Source organism: Ranitomeya imitator, chromosome 1, assembly GCF_032444005.1.
Source record: "Ranitomeya imitator isolate aRanImi1 chromosome 1, aRanImi1.pri, whole genome shotgun sequence".
In the NCBI taxonomy this organism is placed as follows: domain Eukaryota; kingdom Metazoa; phylum Chordata; class Amphibia; order Anura; family Dendrobatidae; genus Ranitomeya; species Ranitomeya imitator.
Window position 1 is genome coordinate 809,773,887 of NC_091282.1, and position 13,459 is coordinate 809,787,345.

The 13,459-nt window shown below is 44.0% G+C and overlaps 1 protein-coding gene across 2 annotated transcripts in view; it reads left to right on the plus strand.

Moving 5' to 3' along the window:
- LOC138649125 (acetylgalactosaminyl-O-glycosyl-glycoprotein beta-1,3-N-acetylglucosaminyltransferase-like) overlaps positions 1-13,459 on the plus strand; it is a 207,653-nt gene that overhangs the window by 87,426 nt on the left and 106,768 nt on the right. Inside the window, exon 2 of one of the 2 annotated variants that reach the window (XR_011315244.1) lies at positions 9,844-11,722. Coding sequence is in view for 1 of the 2 variants with exons in the window: in XM_069739284.1 (XP_069595385.1) it covers positions 9,844-11,007 (1,164 nt within the window). In the remaining variant the exon portion in view is untranslated. Of the gene's footprint in view, positions 1-9,843; positions 13,416-13,459 lie in introns of those variants that run through there. The other variant, XM_069739284.1, reaches the window with a different exon arrangement.

Genomic DNA, 13,459 nt, shown 5'->3' on the forward strand with positions numbered 1-13,459 from the left:
GCATCACTCAGATGCCATACTGTAGGTCTGTTTTGTGTGGGACTACAAGTCTCAGGCAGGCTGCATTCCCCCAGCAATGCTTTTGGTCAGACCAGGCAGGAAGGAAGACTCACTGCTTCACTTTCACTGTCACGTCACAGTCGTCACTCACGAGCCACGCCATCGCCGTTGCCCCTGACCATTGTGGACATAGGGTGCACCCGTCACATGCACTGACTGCTGCTCGCTGCCGAGCTGGACCTGGACGGTGGACCCAGACCCGCTGTGTCACAACGATCTGTGTGTGAGCAAGAATGTAGGATGACGAGCTCGTCCTCACTCTCACCCAGAAGTGACGACCGCCGGCCCGGAAGTGACTCTTCGTATCCCCATGGTGAGTATTATTGCAGCGGTTCAGCGTCAGTCCCGACCCCCAGAGCTCTGAGTGCCGCACCTCCTGCTGCCGGGGATTTCAGCTCCAGCTCCGCCTCCGAGTCCAGGCTGGGAGATGACTATGTAGTGACAGTCAAGCACACTAGCACAGGGAGGGATGTAGTCTGGCTTCGGGGGCCCCAGGAGCGCATGATGCGCATCAGTGTCGGCATCAGTGTCTTACTGTTATGGCCAAAACCCCCCACGCCCCCCCCCCCCCTCCCGTCTCACCAGGGTCCCGGCACTTGCCCGGGTGCACCGGGTGCTGACGCCGGCCCTGCTGGGAGTCCTTCATGTGTTTTTTAGCAAACTCTATGCAGGCTTTCATATGTCTTACAGTGAGGAGAGGCTTCTGTCGGGTAGCTTCCCACTTAGATTTATCACCTAAAAGATCTATCTTCGTCTCGTCAGACCAGAGAATCTTATTTCTCATAATCTGGGAGTCCTTCATGTGTTTTTTAGCAAACTCTATGCCATACCCACTGTAAATAAAAAATAACATAGACATGCTTGGAATATACGAACTTGTAATGACCTGGAGAATCATAATGGCAGGACAGTTTTAGCATTTAGTGAACATGGTAAAAAAGAAAAACAAATTGTGGAATTGCACTTTTTTTGCACTTTCGCCACACTGTTTTCCAGTACATGGTAAAATTAATGGTGTCATTCAAAGTCCCACAAAAACAAGCCCTCGTGGCCATATTGATTGAAAAAAGTTATGACTTTGAGAAGAAGGGGAGCAAAAACCATAAGCGCAAAAATGGAAAATGGCCCTGGCGTGAAGAGGTTAATCACTTTGTGGATGGAATTGAAAGTAAAGTATCAGTCTTTGTTGATGACACAAAACTGCTGTATATAGGATAATAAAAACTGAGATTGATTGTATAATAAAACAGAATGATCTGGATAAGACATCAGCATGGGCAAACACTTGGCAAATGAAAATTATAAATGTGGAGTAATGCACCTAGGACGTAGTAATCCTATTGCTGCATATGCAAAAAATTGAAAAATACTAGGAATTACAAAACAGGAGCAGAACAGGAGAAGGACTTAGGTATTCTGGCTACAAGAAAGCAGAGCAGCAGTACTCAATGTCAAGCAGCAGTGACAAAGGCAAATAATAGTTTAGGTTGCATAAAAAGAGAGACAATCCCATGATCCCAATGTATTACCCCTGGAACACTTCAAAGGATCCATTCTGAGATTGTTTATTGTGACACATTGTACTTCATGTTAGGCCCCTTTCACACATTAGTGTCTCCGATACGTGTGGTGACAGTTATCTCACGTACCGGAGATACTGACACACGTGGACCCATTCAAGTGAATGGATCTGTGCACATGTCAGTGTGTTTCCACGGACTGCGTGTCCGTGTGCAAAACACGCGGACATGTCTGTTTTCACCCAGACACACGGGCCGCAAAACATGCCACACACGTGCACACGGAGAATAGTGCACACTGTCCTCCGTGTGCACGGATGGCCACCGGGGAAGTAGCGCTACTGTAAGCCGCTGTTCCCCGGCGGCTGGCGCTGAATGCGGCTCTCATTCATTCTCCCCTGCTCTGCCAACGTGGGGTCCCTCTATGTTTTTAAACTAACCAAGCAGAACTCACAGGTGTGGGTTGCTATTCTGAGGTTGGTAAGGGCCCATGGATATGGGCCCCCCAAGCCTACAAACAGCAGCCCACAGCTGCCCAGAAAAGGTGCATCTATTAGATGTGCCAATTCTGGAGCTTTGCCCGGTTCGTCCCACTTGCCCTGTAGCGGTGGCAAGTGGGTAATAGGGGGTTAATGTCACCTTCCTATTGTAAGGTGACATTAAGCCCGGCTTAGTAATGGAGACGTGTCAATAAGACACCTATCCATTACTAATCCTATAGTTTGTAGAGGGTTAAATAAACACCACACAGTAAGAATAAAGTATTTTAATGAAATAATACACCATACAGTTTTGCCATCTTTATTATACTGCAAATCCAAGCAACGCCCTCGATCTCCTGTAAAAAATAAAAATAATAAACCAACAATATACAATACCTGCCCGGCGTTCAGTCCCACGCAGTAATCCATATCTGGAGAATGTACAGATTACAACCGGAGCAGTGCTAAGATGGGACTGTTCTGGCTGTAAACTACTGGGGAATGAATGAGAAACAGCGGGCACAGGCTCAGTAACTAGTGGTAATGTCACTGAGTCTGTGCTCACTAATGGCATGAACTCCTGTGCCCACAGGACCATGGGAGAATGCAAGTGATAAGGTCATGGCAGTTCAAGCTCTGTCGCAGTGACCACAGAGGAAAATCCCAACAAGTGACCTCCTTTTAGAAACTACACCCCTCAAAGAACTTATTTTATAATGCTGAGTCGTGAAAATGAAAAAAAAAATTCCCCCCAAAAAATGTTGGTTTTGCCCCAAATTTAAGGGTAACAGTAAAAAATGAACCGTACAATTTGTTGCGCAATTCCTCCTGAGTACACTGACACGTGTGGAGGAAAACTACTGTTCAAGCACAAGGCAGGGCTTGGAAGGAAAGGAGCACCAACTGAATTCTGGAACTCAGTTTTGGCTGAGCTATTCTTTCAGAAATGTTTGTAAAGGCAGACTGTATGGCGAGGGGCTGGATTTTGTATAACTCTGGAAATGGGACTGAATGAAACATCTCAATTCCTTGATTAATTGGTGTGCTCTAATACCTTAGTGCATATAGTGTAAATCTAGCTGTGCCAAGAAAAATTATCATGTAACCCCTTCCTGACATGAGCCGTACATGTACTGCTTTGTGGGAGATGCGTTCCCGCAAACAGTACATGTACGGCACACTGATTGCGCGGACTCACGCTGAGCTCCATGGCGATTGGGTGCGGGTGTCAGTTCTGTGTGAGAGTTGACACCCCGCAACACCCATGATCGGTACTAGTACCGATTGTGGGCATTTAACCCCTCTGATGTGGTTATCAGTAGTGACAGCGACATAGAGGAGCATCGCGCATGGAATGAGTTCCCTGCGCGCTTCCATCAGGACAATGCGATGCGATTGCACTGTCCTGATGGTCTCCATGGAGACCCCCGGCCGCAAGATGAGCGATCTGACATTATACAGTGATGTCCCAGGACAGGACAATGTAACAAAGTGAAAAAATATATTTTAAAAAATATATCAAAAAGTGCAAAAATATTTTTCAATGAACACCGTCAAACAAAAAGTGGAATAAAACGAGATCAAAATTCAAGAATTAAGTTTAAAAGAACATTTTTTTAACCCATAACATGAAAGTAGCATAACTTTCATTACAAGTTCTTTAGTATTACTAAAATTAAATTGTTTTTCATTCTTCAAGAATGACTTCTTTTACAGCCTGTATGCTGGATAGAGAGTGATGCTCAACTTGTCTCTTCAGAATTCACCATAGGCAGGGCCAGGACGACGGGTAGGCACTTGCTTAGAGCTCTAGTACTTGTCTCCCTGGAGGGTGCAATTAAACATAAACAAAACAATGTACTATTTGCGCTTATGGCCACCCAGTGCTTCTCTCTGGCTGTCGGCATTCAGCACAGTGACTCCCGGACAGAGGCACACAGGGAAGCAGTGCCAGGGAAGTAGTGCCAGTGAAGCATTAAAAACAAAGTGCCTGTTACCAGCATTTCCTCTATAAGACGCAAATACAATTGATGATGTGAGCATCGGAACAGGGGCAGAGGAGCTAAAATCAGACTGATTGCCTATGGGCAGTTGATAAGGAGTTGGGGATTTTGCCTTCTTCTGGATCAACATGTTTGGTCATACGTTGAACTTCATGAACTTGTGTCTTCTTTTAACCTTGCTGGACAAAATTATTAAAAGAAAAGGCTTAATTACTCTTTAAGTGTTACATTCCTTTATAGGGTTAGTTCAAAAGTAGTTAAAGGCTTGTGGTTCAGGCTTGTGGTTCTAGTCTGCAGTCACTCTATGTCGGGTACCTGGAAAATGTTCATGCACTGTAGAATGTAAAAGCGACTGTAATAAATGTTTTAATTTCTCCTTTAGTTGTCTCTATAATTATAGCTACTGCCATTGCCTCAAAACCTCACCTTCTTCATTCTGTACTTGAGTATGCTGCTGCTCTCTGACTGCTTGGGTTAGAATGAATGGACACGCACCGCAGCATAGCGACATACGAATTTCACGCAGAAACTGACCTAAAAACAGCTACTTGTTTGTGGACACCATCTGTATTTCTGTAACAACTGAAAGTATGCAATGTTAGATCCATTAATCTGTACAGTTATAACAAATAATGCAGCCTTTATGAAAATTGGTAAGAACAAAAAAAATAATTTTTTACCTACAGACCATGCATTGTTTGTGTAGTGTGAGAAGCTATCTTGTCGATGTGGCAGGCACAGGGCAAGTAAGCCAGTTTTCATGTTCATGTATGTCAGGGATCCCAAATATTTGTCAAGACTTTCTTAATCCCACAAATCCCTGATATCACAGGCCAGGAAGGTCACGAGTACCACCCGCTGTGATCTTTGGAGCGAACAGCTCTCTGCTGCCTCCTATCGTCCGGACAATTGCACAATTGGCCGACGATCAAAGGAGACGGGCGCAGCCTATTTGCACCACTAGGCCTGCTATCGGAAAATTAGCGCTGAGCGTACGGCATATACACCTCCAGATTCCAACACATGGAATATGTGTACACACCCCGGTACAGTCACAGCTAACTCTCTGATAACCCCAGACTATTCGCCACCACCACGAACCTGTTTTGGTCGATTAGACACCATTAACGATAGCTATCATTTCGAGGTGTAGTTTACAGAACAGAAGGACCAGAACTATTAAATTTGATACTTAATCCAAAGGAAGGTACCTGTTTACGAAAAATATACTAAATATTTTACAAAGAACCCCCTCGTGACCTGTTCTGGGTAAATCACAGGTCCTCTTACCCCACTAGGTTATGAGAGTCCAGAAGACAGGATGTTTCCTGCATTATGGGCTCTCGGGCCGCGGGTGACAGCGCCTGGATAGGCTGTCTCCCCAGGGGATAACATTCTCCTATTTGGCCAACAGACCGTGGGACACACTTGCCCACCACTTTGACAGACTCTGGGTGCAATTTTCCCACCCCTCTGACAGGCTAGGGGTGCCGTTTCCCCATCCTCCTGACAGACAGTGAAACACACATTTCCCTCACCCTGCCCTGCTCTAGGACATACCTTCCCACACCCCAGATGTGCTGGAGGTAACACCTTCTCTGGCCTCCTTTTTACCTTAGAGGCTTTGCTAACTGTGAGGCAGCTACCACTGGCCACATCATGGTCCATCGTGCCATTGATCAGCTGCACGAGACCACCTTCCTTGTGATCCCCATGCTTCTCCCATCCCTTCCTATTACCTCAAGAGATGTGCCAATCATGGGGCAGCTACCATCGGCCATGTCACAATCCATTGTGACACTGGTCAGCTCCACGGGTTCACCTGATTAATGATCTCCGGGCCTGCTCCCATCGCCCTTAGCACTTATCCTGGCTGCTTTTAGGGTATCCTCAGCAGCATCACCCCACAGCATGATGTGGCTGAGTTCTCCTGTACCACAACACACATTTTTATTATGCATCACATTCACATTATGGACACTTCCATGACATGACACATCAGATCTGGGAGGGTTGACAGGGATGTATCAGGCAATCAACCGTCCCAGATCAAGTCTCAATAAAACATTTGTTGGGAGATTCTCAGACACCCCCACTTCCCTTATCACCTTCCCCTTTCCAATCTAGAAAAACCCAGGCCATCGGTATGAGACAGCGGACACCCCCAAAACCGGTGACAATCAGGGTCTTCCCAGGAATGAGTTCCTCCGGTAACACAAACTCAGGGTGCACTAGAGTATGTACTGCGCCAGTGTCCTTAAGCCCAACAGTAATGGTGCTGCCCACAGTAATTGGTTGCAAATTCTCACAGGCTCTCCCAACTGCCGCACCCAAAAAAAAGAATGGCTGCACTAGGCCCTGGTGGGGGGGTTCATCTTCTGATTTTACAAGGGGAACAAAACAATACAGCATAAGCAGTTACATTAAGTAAAAGGGATAAACAGGAAAACTTACTACACCGATCGCAGAGACGATTCAGTTTAGCTGAAGGAGAGCGCTTCGATTTGGCCGTCAAACGGGGTCCCTACATACACAGGATATGTAACTCTCTTGTACGAACACTGATGATAAATGGGATCGATCTTTTATCAGACCCTGAGTCCCACCCACACACCCCTCTACTATGACCCCACAAGGTCCCGGTTGTGGGCCGGACTCAGCCAGTCATAATTTTAGGAAATCCAAATTTATCTAATAACTCCACATAAGATGATTGCAGAAGTTTGAGACTGGTGTCATCTTTTGTATCGGGATTTTATTTACGCTCAGAGACCAAGCATGGCCTAGTTTCTGGTAGTTATATGGCCCCTCTGGATTTGGGACCTTTTGGAAGGGGATATGATTATGATAAAATATGTGTATGATTTTCGAGTTATCCCGGTGCCAACAATATACGTCTCATTAATATCGGATGGATAGAAATTCAAATATTCCATATTTCCTCCCACAGCTATGTGTAAAGGTGTCATATTTTCTTTGATCCACTTCAATCTAGTAGTCTTTTCTTTTCTCTCCCTGTGGGGACAATACACATTGTCTTCAGTCACTTAAGGTACCGTCACTCATAACGATATCGTTAACGATTTTTTTTTTACTTTTACAATGGTAACCAGGGTAAACATCGGGTTACTAAGCGTGGCCCTGCGCTTAGTAACTCGATGTTTACCCTGGTTACCCGGGGACTTCGGGATCGTTGGTCGCTGGAGAGCTGTCTGTGTGACAGCTCTCCAGCGACCAAACAGCGACGCTGCAGCGATCGGCATCGTTGTCTAGATCGCTGCAGCGTCGCTTAATGTGACGGTACCTTTAGACATCAGAAGAATCCTCGCATTTTAATTAAGTGGCTTCACAGCTTTGTAAACCGCCATTTTACATAAACTCAGCATGGAGTGCACGCTCCTATCTTGTCATGACAAATGGTACATGAAAGAAAAAGAAGGAAGGGGAGCAGGGCCGGCTCCAGGTTTTCGAGGGCCCCGGGCGAAAGAGTCTCAGTGGGCCCCCCTACCCCCTTTAACACATACCCCGATTTATGATGCCCAGATACGGCAGAGAAATGTATAGCACAATGCCAGATTTCACTTCTTACATGAGTGACAGCTATTGTAAATTCTGCAGTGTATATATACAGGAGAGGTGCTGTGCAGTGTATATATACAGGAGGAAAGGTGCTGTGCAGTGTATATATACAGGAGAGGTGCTGTGCAGTGTATATATACAGGAGGAAAGGTACTGTGCTGTGTTATATACAGGAGAGGTGCTGTGCAGTGTATATATACAGGAGGAAAGGTGCTGTGCAGTGTATATATACAGGAGAGGTGCTGTGCAGTGTATATATACAGGAGGAAAGGTGCTGTGCAGTGTATATATACAGGAGAGGTGCTGTGCAGTGTATATATACAGGAGGAAAGGTGCTGTGCAGTGTATATATACAGGAGAGGTGCTTTTCTGTTTTGAGTTTTTCTATGAAACAAAGACTTTTCTACATAAACAACGTTGTTTGGTTTTGCGGCCCCAACAGATCTGTGCTACAAAGTAACAGGCAGCTCGGGCATTAATGAGGGACCTGATACTGAATCCTTTCCACAAACCCTAATGACCCAATTAGTGCCCCGTCATTAGAAGCTCATTAAACGCCTCCCTGTCCCGAGCAGTCATGTACAGTATGGGGGGATCCTGCAGCCCACCCCCTGACTGCTCCATACCATACACTGCCCTCTGTCGCGCTCACTATTATCCTGTGCATTTCTCCGTCATCGTTACCCCATGTTACACTTGTCACCCCCCACTACAGAGTAGCAGGGCAGCCAATGTCACCCCCTCCCGGACCCTAATGGCAGCAGGAAATGTCTGCTCCTCTATTGGGTTGGAACCTGATTTAATCAAGGAATAATGTGGATTTGTTGCCGGTGGCCGCAGGGGAAGGGTTAAGTGATGCCATGTCCTTGGTGGGAGCAGTGGCAGCTGCTGGGACCTGGACAGAGACAACCAATGTTGCTGTGACTGCACAGTGTGATGTAGAGGAGAGAAGCTGAGATGCAGAAATCACCCACATGCCAGCACTGGGCAGAGTCCCTCCAGTCACCAGCCTGGGGCCACAGGGCCCCAACATACAGCCCACAGCTCAGTTTTATCCATGGCAGCAGCTCCCCTTCCTCCTGGCATCTGGTTAACCCCATTTATGCGGGTCGGATTGTTATCTTTAAGGTTCAGCAATAACCTTCATACAGATGGGAAGGGGTTAAGCTTCTTCCTACCCCACTGGTGCAGGTTGGTGAGGAATGCATGTATTCTGGGGTTCTAGGTGAGCTGGGCGGCTGCAGGTTGCAGGCTGCTCTCCACCATCTCCTCCTCCAGACATCACCCACATTTTTAGGCAGCGGAGACAGACAGCAGCAGACTGAGCCACAAGTCCAACCACTGCTGGATACTTTAGTTTGCACTCACTCAGGCACTGGTAGGATGGAGCTCCTCCGGAATCTGCCTGATAATAAGTTCAGCACTGCAGCCAGCCAGGGGCTCTCTCCGCCCACAAACAGTCACACTGGCTGCGTTCTCTTAACCCCTATGTGCCTGCCTGGCTGCACTGACTGAGTGAGAAGATGCTTGTGTCAGAGCTGGCACATAGGGGTTAAGAGAACGCAGCCAGCAGTGACTTTGTGGGCGGAGAGAGCATGTTCTCCTGCTCTGCTCTCCCAGCTGTATCTATGATAGCATGAGTGGGCCCCCTCTCTCTCTAGGGCCCTGGCATTTGCCCAGGTGCGCCGGGTGCTGACGCCGGCCCTGAAGGGGAGGCATTAGGTACCTCAAGGATTTTTAATATTTTCTATGACAATGTAGTATCATAAATCTAATTTTTACTGGTGAACATGCCTACTGCACCTCCAGACAATCCAGAATATTTAGGATGTTGTATAAAGGTGGATCTTTCAGCAATTTATGTTATAAGTATAAGTGTTTTTTAGTGAAACTTTCTGCCTTTGGGTCTGTATTATCTCTGCAATAATTTGACCGCCTATATTTCAGTTTAGCACACACACAAAAAATCTAATTATTGTAAACTGTCTCCATATTGGGAGGCTGTAATACCGGTGCTAGAATGTCACCACACTGTGGCAAATATGAAATAGGGCTTACTGCATTGCACAACATAGATCTAAGAGGAATGACCACAACACCGTAATATTGTGGACACTCATGATCCTTATTTAGTACAATAGATCATATCACAGATAATGTTATTATACTAATGTATATTTTTTTCTGCATAATTTTCAGATGCCAAGCCTTTCCAAAAAATACAGGATAAAACAATGTTGCCAACTACTTTTTGGATTAACAGTTGGTGTCATTCTACTGCACTTCCTTTTCGTATCAAACAACCCTAAAGTTCCTAATGAAAGAGATCCAGAAGATGTGCCTATTCCTTATCCGTATCCAGCTCCTACAGAATTACCACAGGTCATATGTACAGAAAACATTTCTGTTTACAACATGTCAACTTTTAATAGCGAAACACAAAATTTTAAAGACTTTCTGGTTTATCGTCATTGTAGAGCCTTTCCATTGCTGCTTGACGCTCCCATGAAGTGTGGTGGACCTGATAATGAAGATGTTTTTCTTTTGCTAGCCATTAAAACTGCCCCTGGAAATTATGAGCGTCGTGAGGCTATCAGGAGAACTTGGGGAGAAGAAAAGACTTACAATGGCGCAAAAGTGAAAAGAATCTTTCTTAGTGGTGTCCCAAGGGATAAAGAGCAAACAAAACGGATGTTGCAGTTGCTGTCCACAGAGAGTGAAATATTTCAAGATATTGTGCAGTGGAATTTTGAAGACTCTTTCTATAATTTAACCTTAAAGCAAGTCCTTTTCCACCATTGGCTTGAACAAAAGTGTCCAAGTGCTCAGTTTATATTTAATGGAGATGATGATGTGTTTGTCCATACATTAAATGTTATAACGTATCTGCAAAGTACAGAAATAACAGGCATGAAGAGCCATCTCTTTGTTGGGGCACTGAATGAAGGGATGCCCCTAATCCGTGAGAAGAACAGCAAATATTATGTCTCAAAAGAAATTTTTCCCGCTGACTCATATGACCCCTACTGTGGTGGTGGAGGCATTCTTATGTCCAGCTTCACAGCCTTCTCTATACACAAGGAATCTCAGTACATCCCATTAATTCCAATTGATGATGCTTATCTTGGAATGTGTCTGAAGAGAGCAGGGCTAACACCAGAAAATCATGATGGAATACGCACCTTTGGGATCAAAATACCAAATAATATTGATTCTTTTGATCCCTGTTTTTATCAGCATATGCTCACAGTCCATCGATTTATGCCTTTTGAAATGTTAATTATGTGGAAATCATTACAGATCACAAAACATTCGTGTTTAAGTCATTCAAAGACAGTGATAAACGTGACTAAGTTTAACTGAATGCCCATAAATGTGAAGTTATTAGCTTTAATGCAGAGTTGTCTTAAAAGAATAAAGTAGCAGATTTTTACATTGTATCTGTTCAGTTATCCAGTATAACAGGTTGTCTGGGATTAGGAAAATGTTTGCCTTTCTAATAAAATTATTGATGCTGATTTAGTAAGCAAAATGTGCCGGAATTCTGCTTCAAATGTTCCAAAAACTTCTCTGTAAAGTAAATCAGCCAAGAGGTGGTGTAAGCAGAATAAAAGTGCCCAATGCCCTAAAGTTGCACGAAATGTTTGGCGCAAAATATTGGTAACGCGACCAAGAGGTCACATACAATGCCTAGCATATCACACAGAGAGTAAGCTACTTGCATGATATAAACCAGCAATATAAATCTCTACTTTATTGTTTTTTCACATTATATGTCACTGTGTACTGACAATTGCTAATTTTGCCTTTCTACCCAATTAATTCTTCTCGTTTCTATTAGGTCTGTGACATCATGTGACACTGTGTACTGACAAATGATAATTTTGCCTTTCTACCCAGTTAATTCTTCTCTTTTCTATTAGGTCTGTGACATCATGTGATTAAAAACAGACAAGCTGAATCCTTCTAAGCGCTATGTAGAAGCAGGAGGTCTATTTCCCTTGCATGAATCATCATTAGAACTACAATTCTACTTCATTGCAAAGTCTCTGGCAATGGGGAGGAGTGGAACAGTTGGGTCAGGACTTGAAGAGGGGGATAACTCATACAGGAAAGATACTTTCTTTTTCTACATAGAGCTAGCCTGTTTTTAACCACGTGATATCATAGACCTAATAGAAAATTGAAGAATTAACTGGGTAGAAAGATAAAATGAGCAATTGTACGTACACAGTGCTATATAATAGAATACTTTCAATATATTAAGAAGATGAAAACTATAAGGATAATGGGACTGAGTTCACTTTTTGGTCTATGCTCTGTTTTTATGCAAAAACAAACCACACACGGACAGCACTCTGATCAATGTTAATCAAAGTGGTAGTTCACATACATGGACTGACTGTGTGTAAGAAAATAAAATGCAGCAGGCGCTAGTCTTATCTGTTGTTGGATGAGACTTGCCTTTGAATTTCAATGCATGCACAAAAAATGAATGTCATACAAACACCAGCTATACGGCATCCACTTTTAATAAATGCATTACAAAGATTCCATAGGAAACTCTATTAGATATTTTATATTTTTTAATTGTGAATGTAAAAATGGATGTCATGAAGTTGTCAAAACCAGACAAAATAGACCACCATTCCTAACCCCTTAACCCCCGGGGCTTTTTTCGGTTTTGCGTTTTTTTTTCACTCACCTTCTTTCCAGAGCCATAACTTTTTTCAGTCAAAATGGCCGTGTGAGGGCTTGTTTTTTTGTGGGGTGAGTTGTACTTTTAAACGACATCATTGGTTTTACGATGTCCTGTAATAGAAAACAGGAAAAAAATTCGAAGTGCGGTGAAATTGCAAAAAAGTGCAATCCCACACTTGTTTTTTGTTTGGCTTTTTTATTAGGTTCACTAAAGACTAAAACTGACCTGCCATTTTCCGATACCCATAGTGTCTCCATTTTTCGTGGTATTGGGTTCGGTGAGGGCTTATTTTTTGCATGCCGAGCTGATGTTTTTAGTGATACCAGTTTGGTGCAGTTACGATCTTTTGATTGCCCGTTATTGCATTTTAATGCAATGTCGCGGCGACCAAAAAAACGTAATGATGGCGTTTTGACTTTTTTCTCGCTACGCCGTTTAACGATCAGGTTAATCCTTTTTATAATTGCTAGATCTGACGATTCTGAAAGCGGCGATACCAAATATGTATATGTTTGATTTTATTTTGATTGTTTTATTTTGAATGGAGCGAAAGGGGGGTGATTTGAACTTTTATATTTTTTTTATTTTTTTTATATTTTTAAAAACATTTTCTTTTTACTTTTGTCATGCTTCGATAGTGTCCATGGGAGACTAGAAGCTGTCGTTGCCCGATCGACTCTTACATGGTGGCGATGATCAGATCGCCTTTATATAGTAGATTCAATCACTTGCTATGAGCGCAGACCACTGGGTGGCGCTCACAGCAAGCCGGCACTGACAACCATAGAGGTCTCCAGGAGACCTCCAGTTGTCATGCCAACACATCGGTGACCCATGATGGATCGCGACCTGTGGAGGGTCTTCATGTGGTGCTCTGCTTACACAGTATTGGACAGGAGTATGGCGCCATACTCACTGCACAGTTGTGCATATCCACAGTGCCTTGACACACTCATTCTATAAAGGTCCCACTATTTTGATGAAGGTCGTGTAATTGGCCGAAACGTCAAACCCTTTATGTAGTGGATGTACCTGTACTAATAAAGTGTTCACATTTTTCTTGCATCTATTTTGGAGTGCCGAATCTATTTTTACATTATTGCAGAGTGGAAT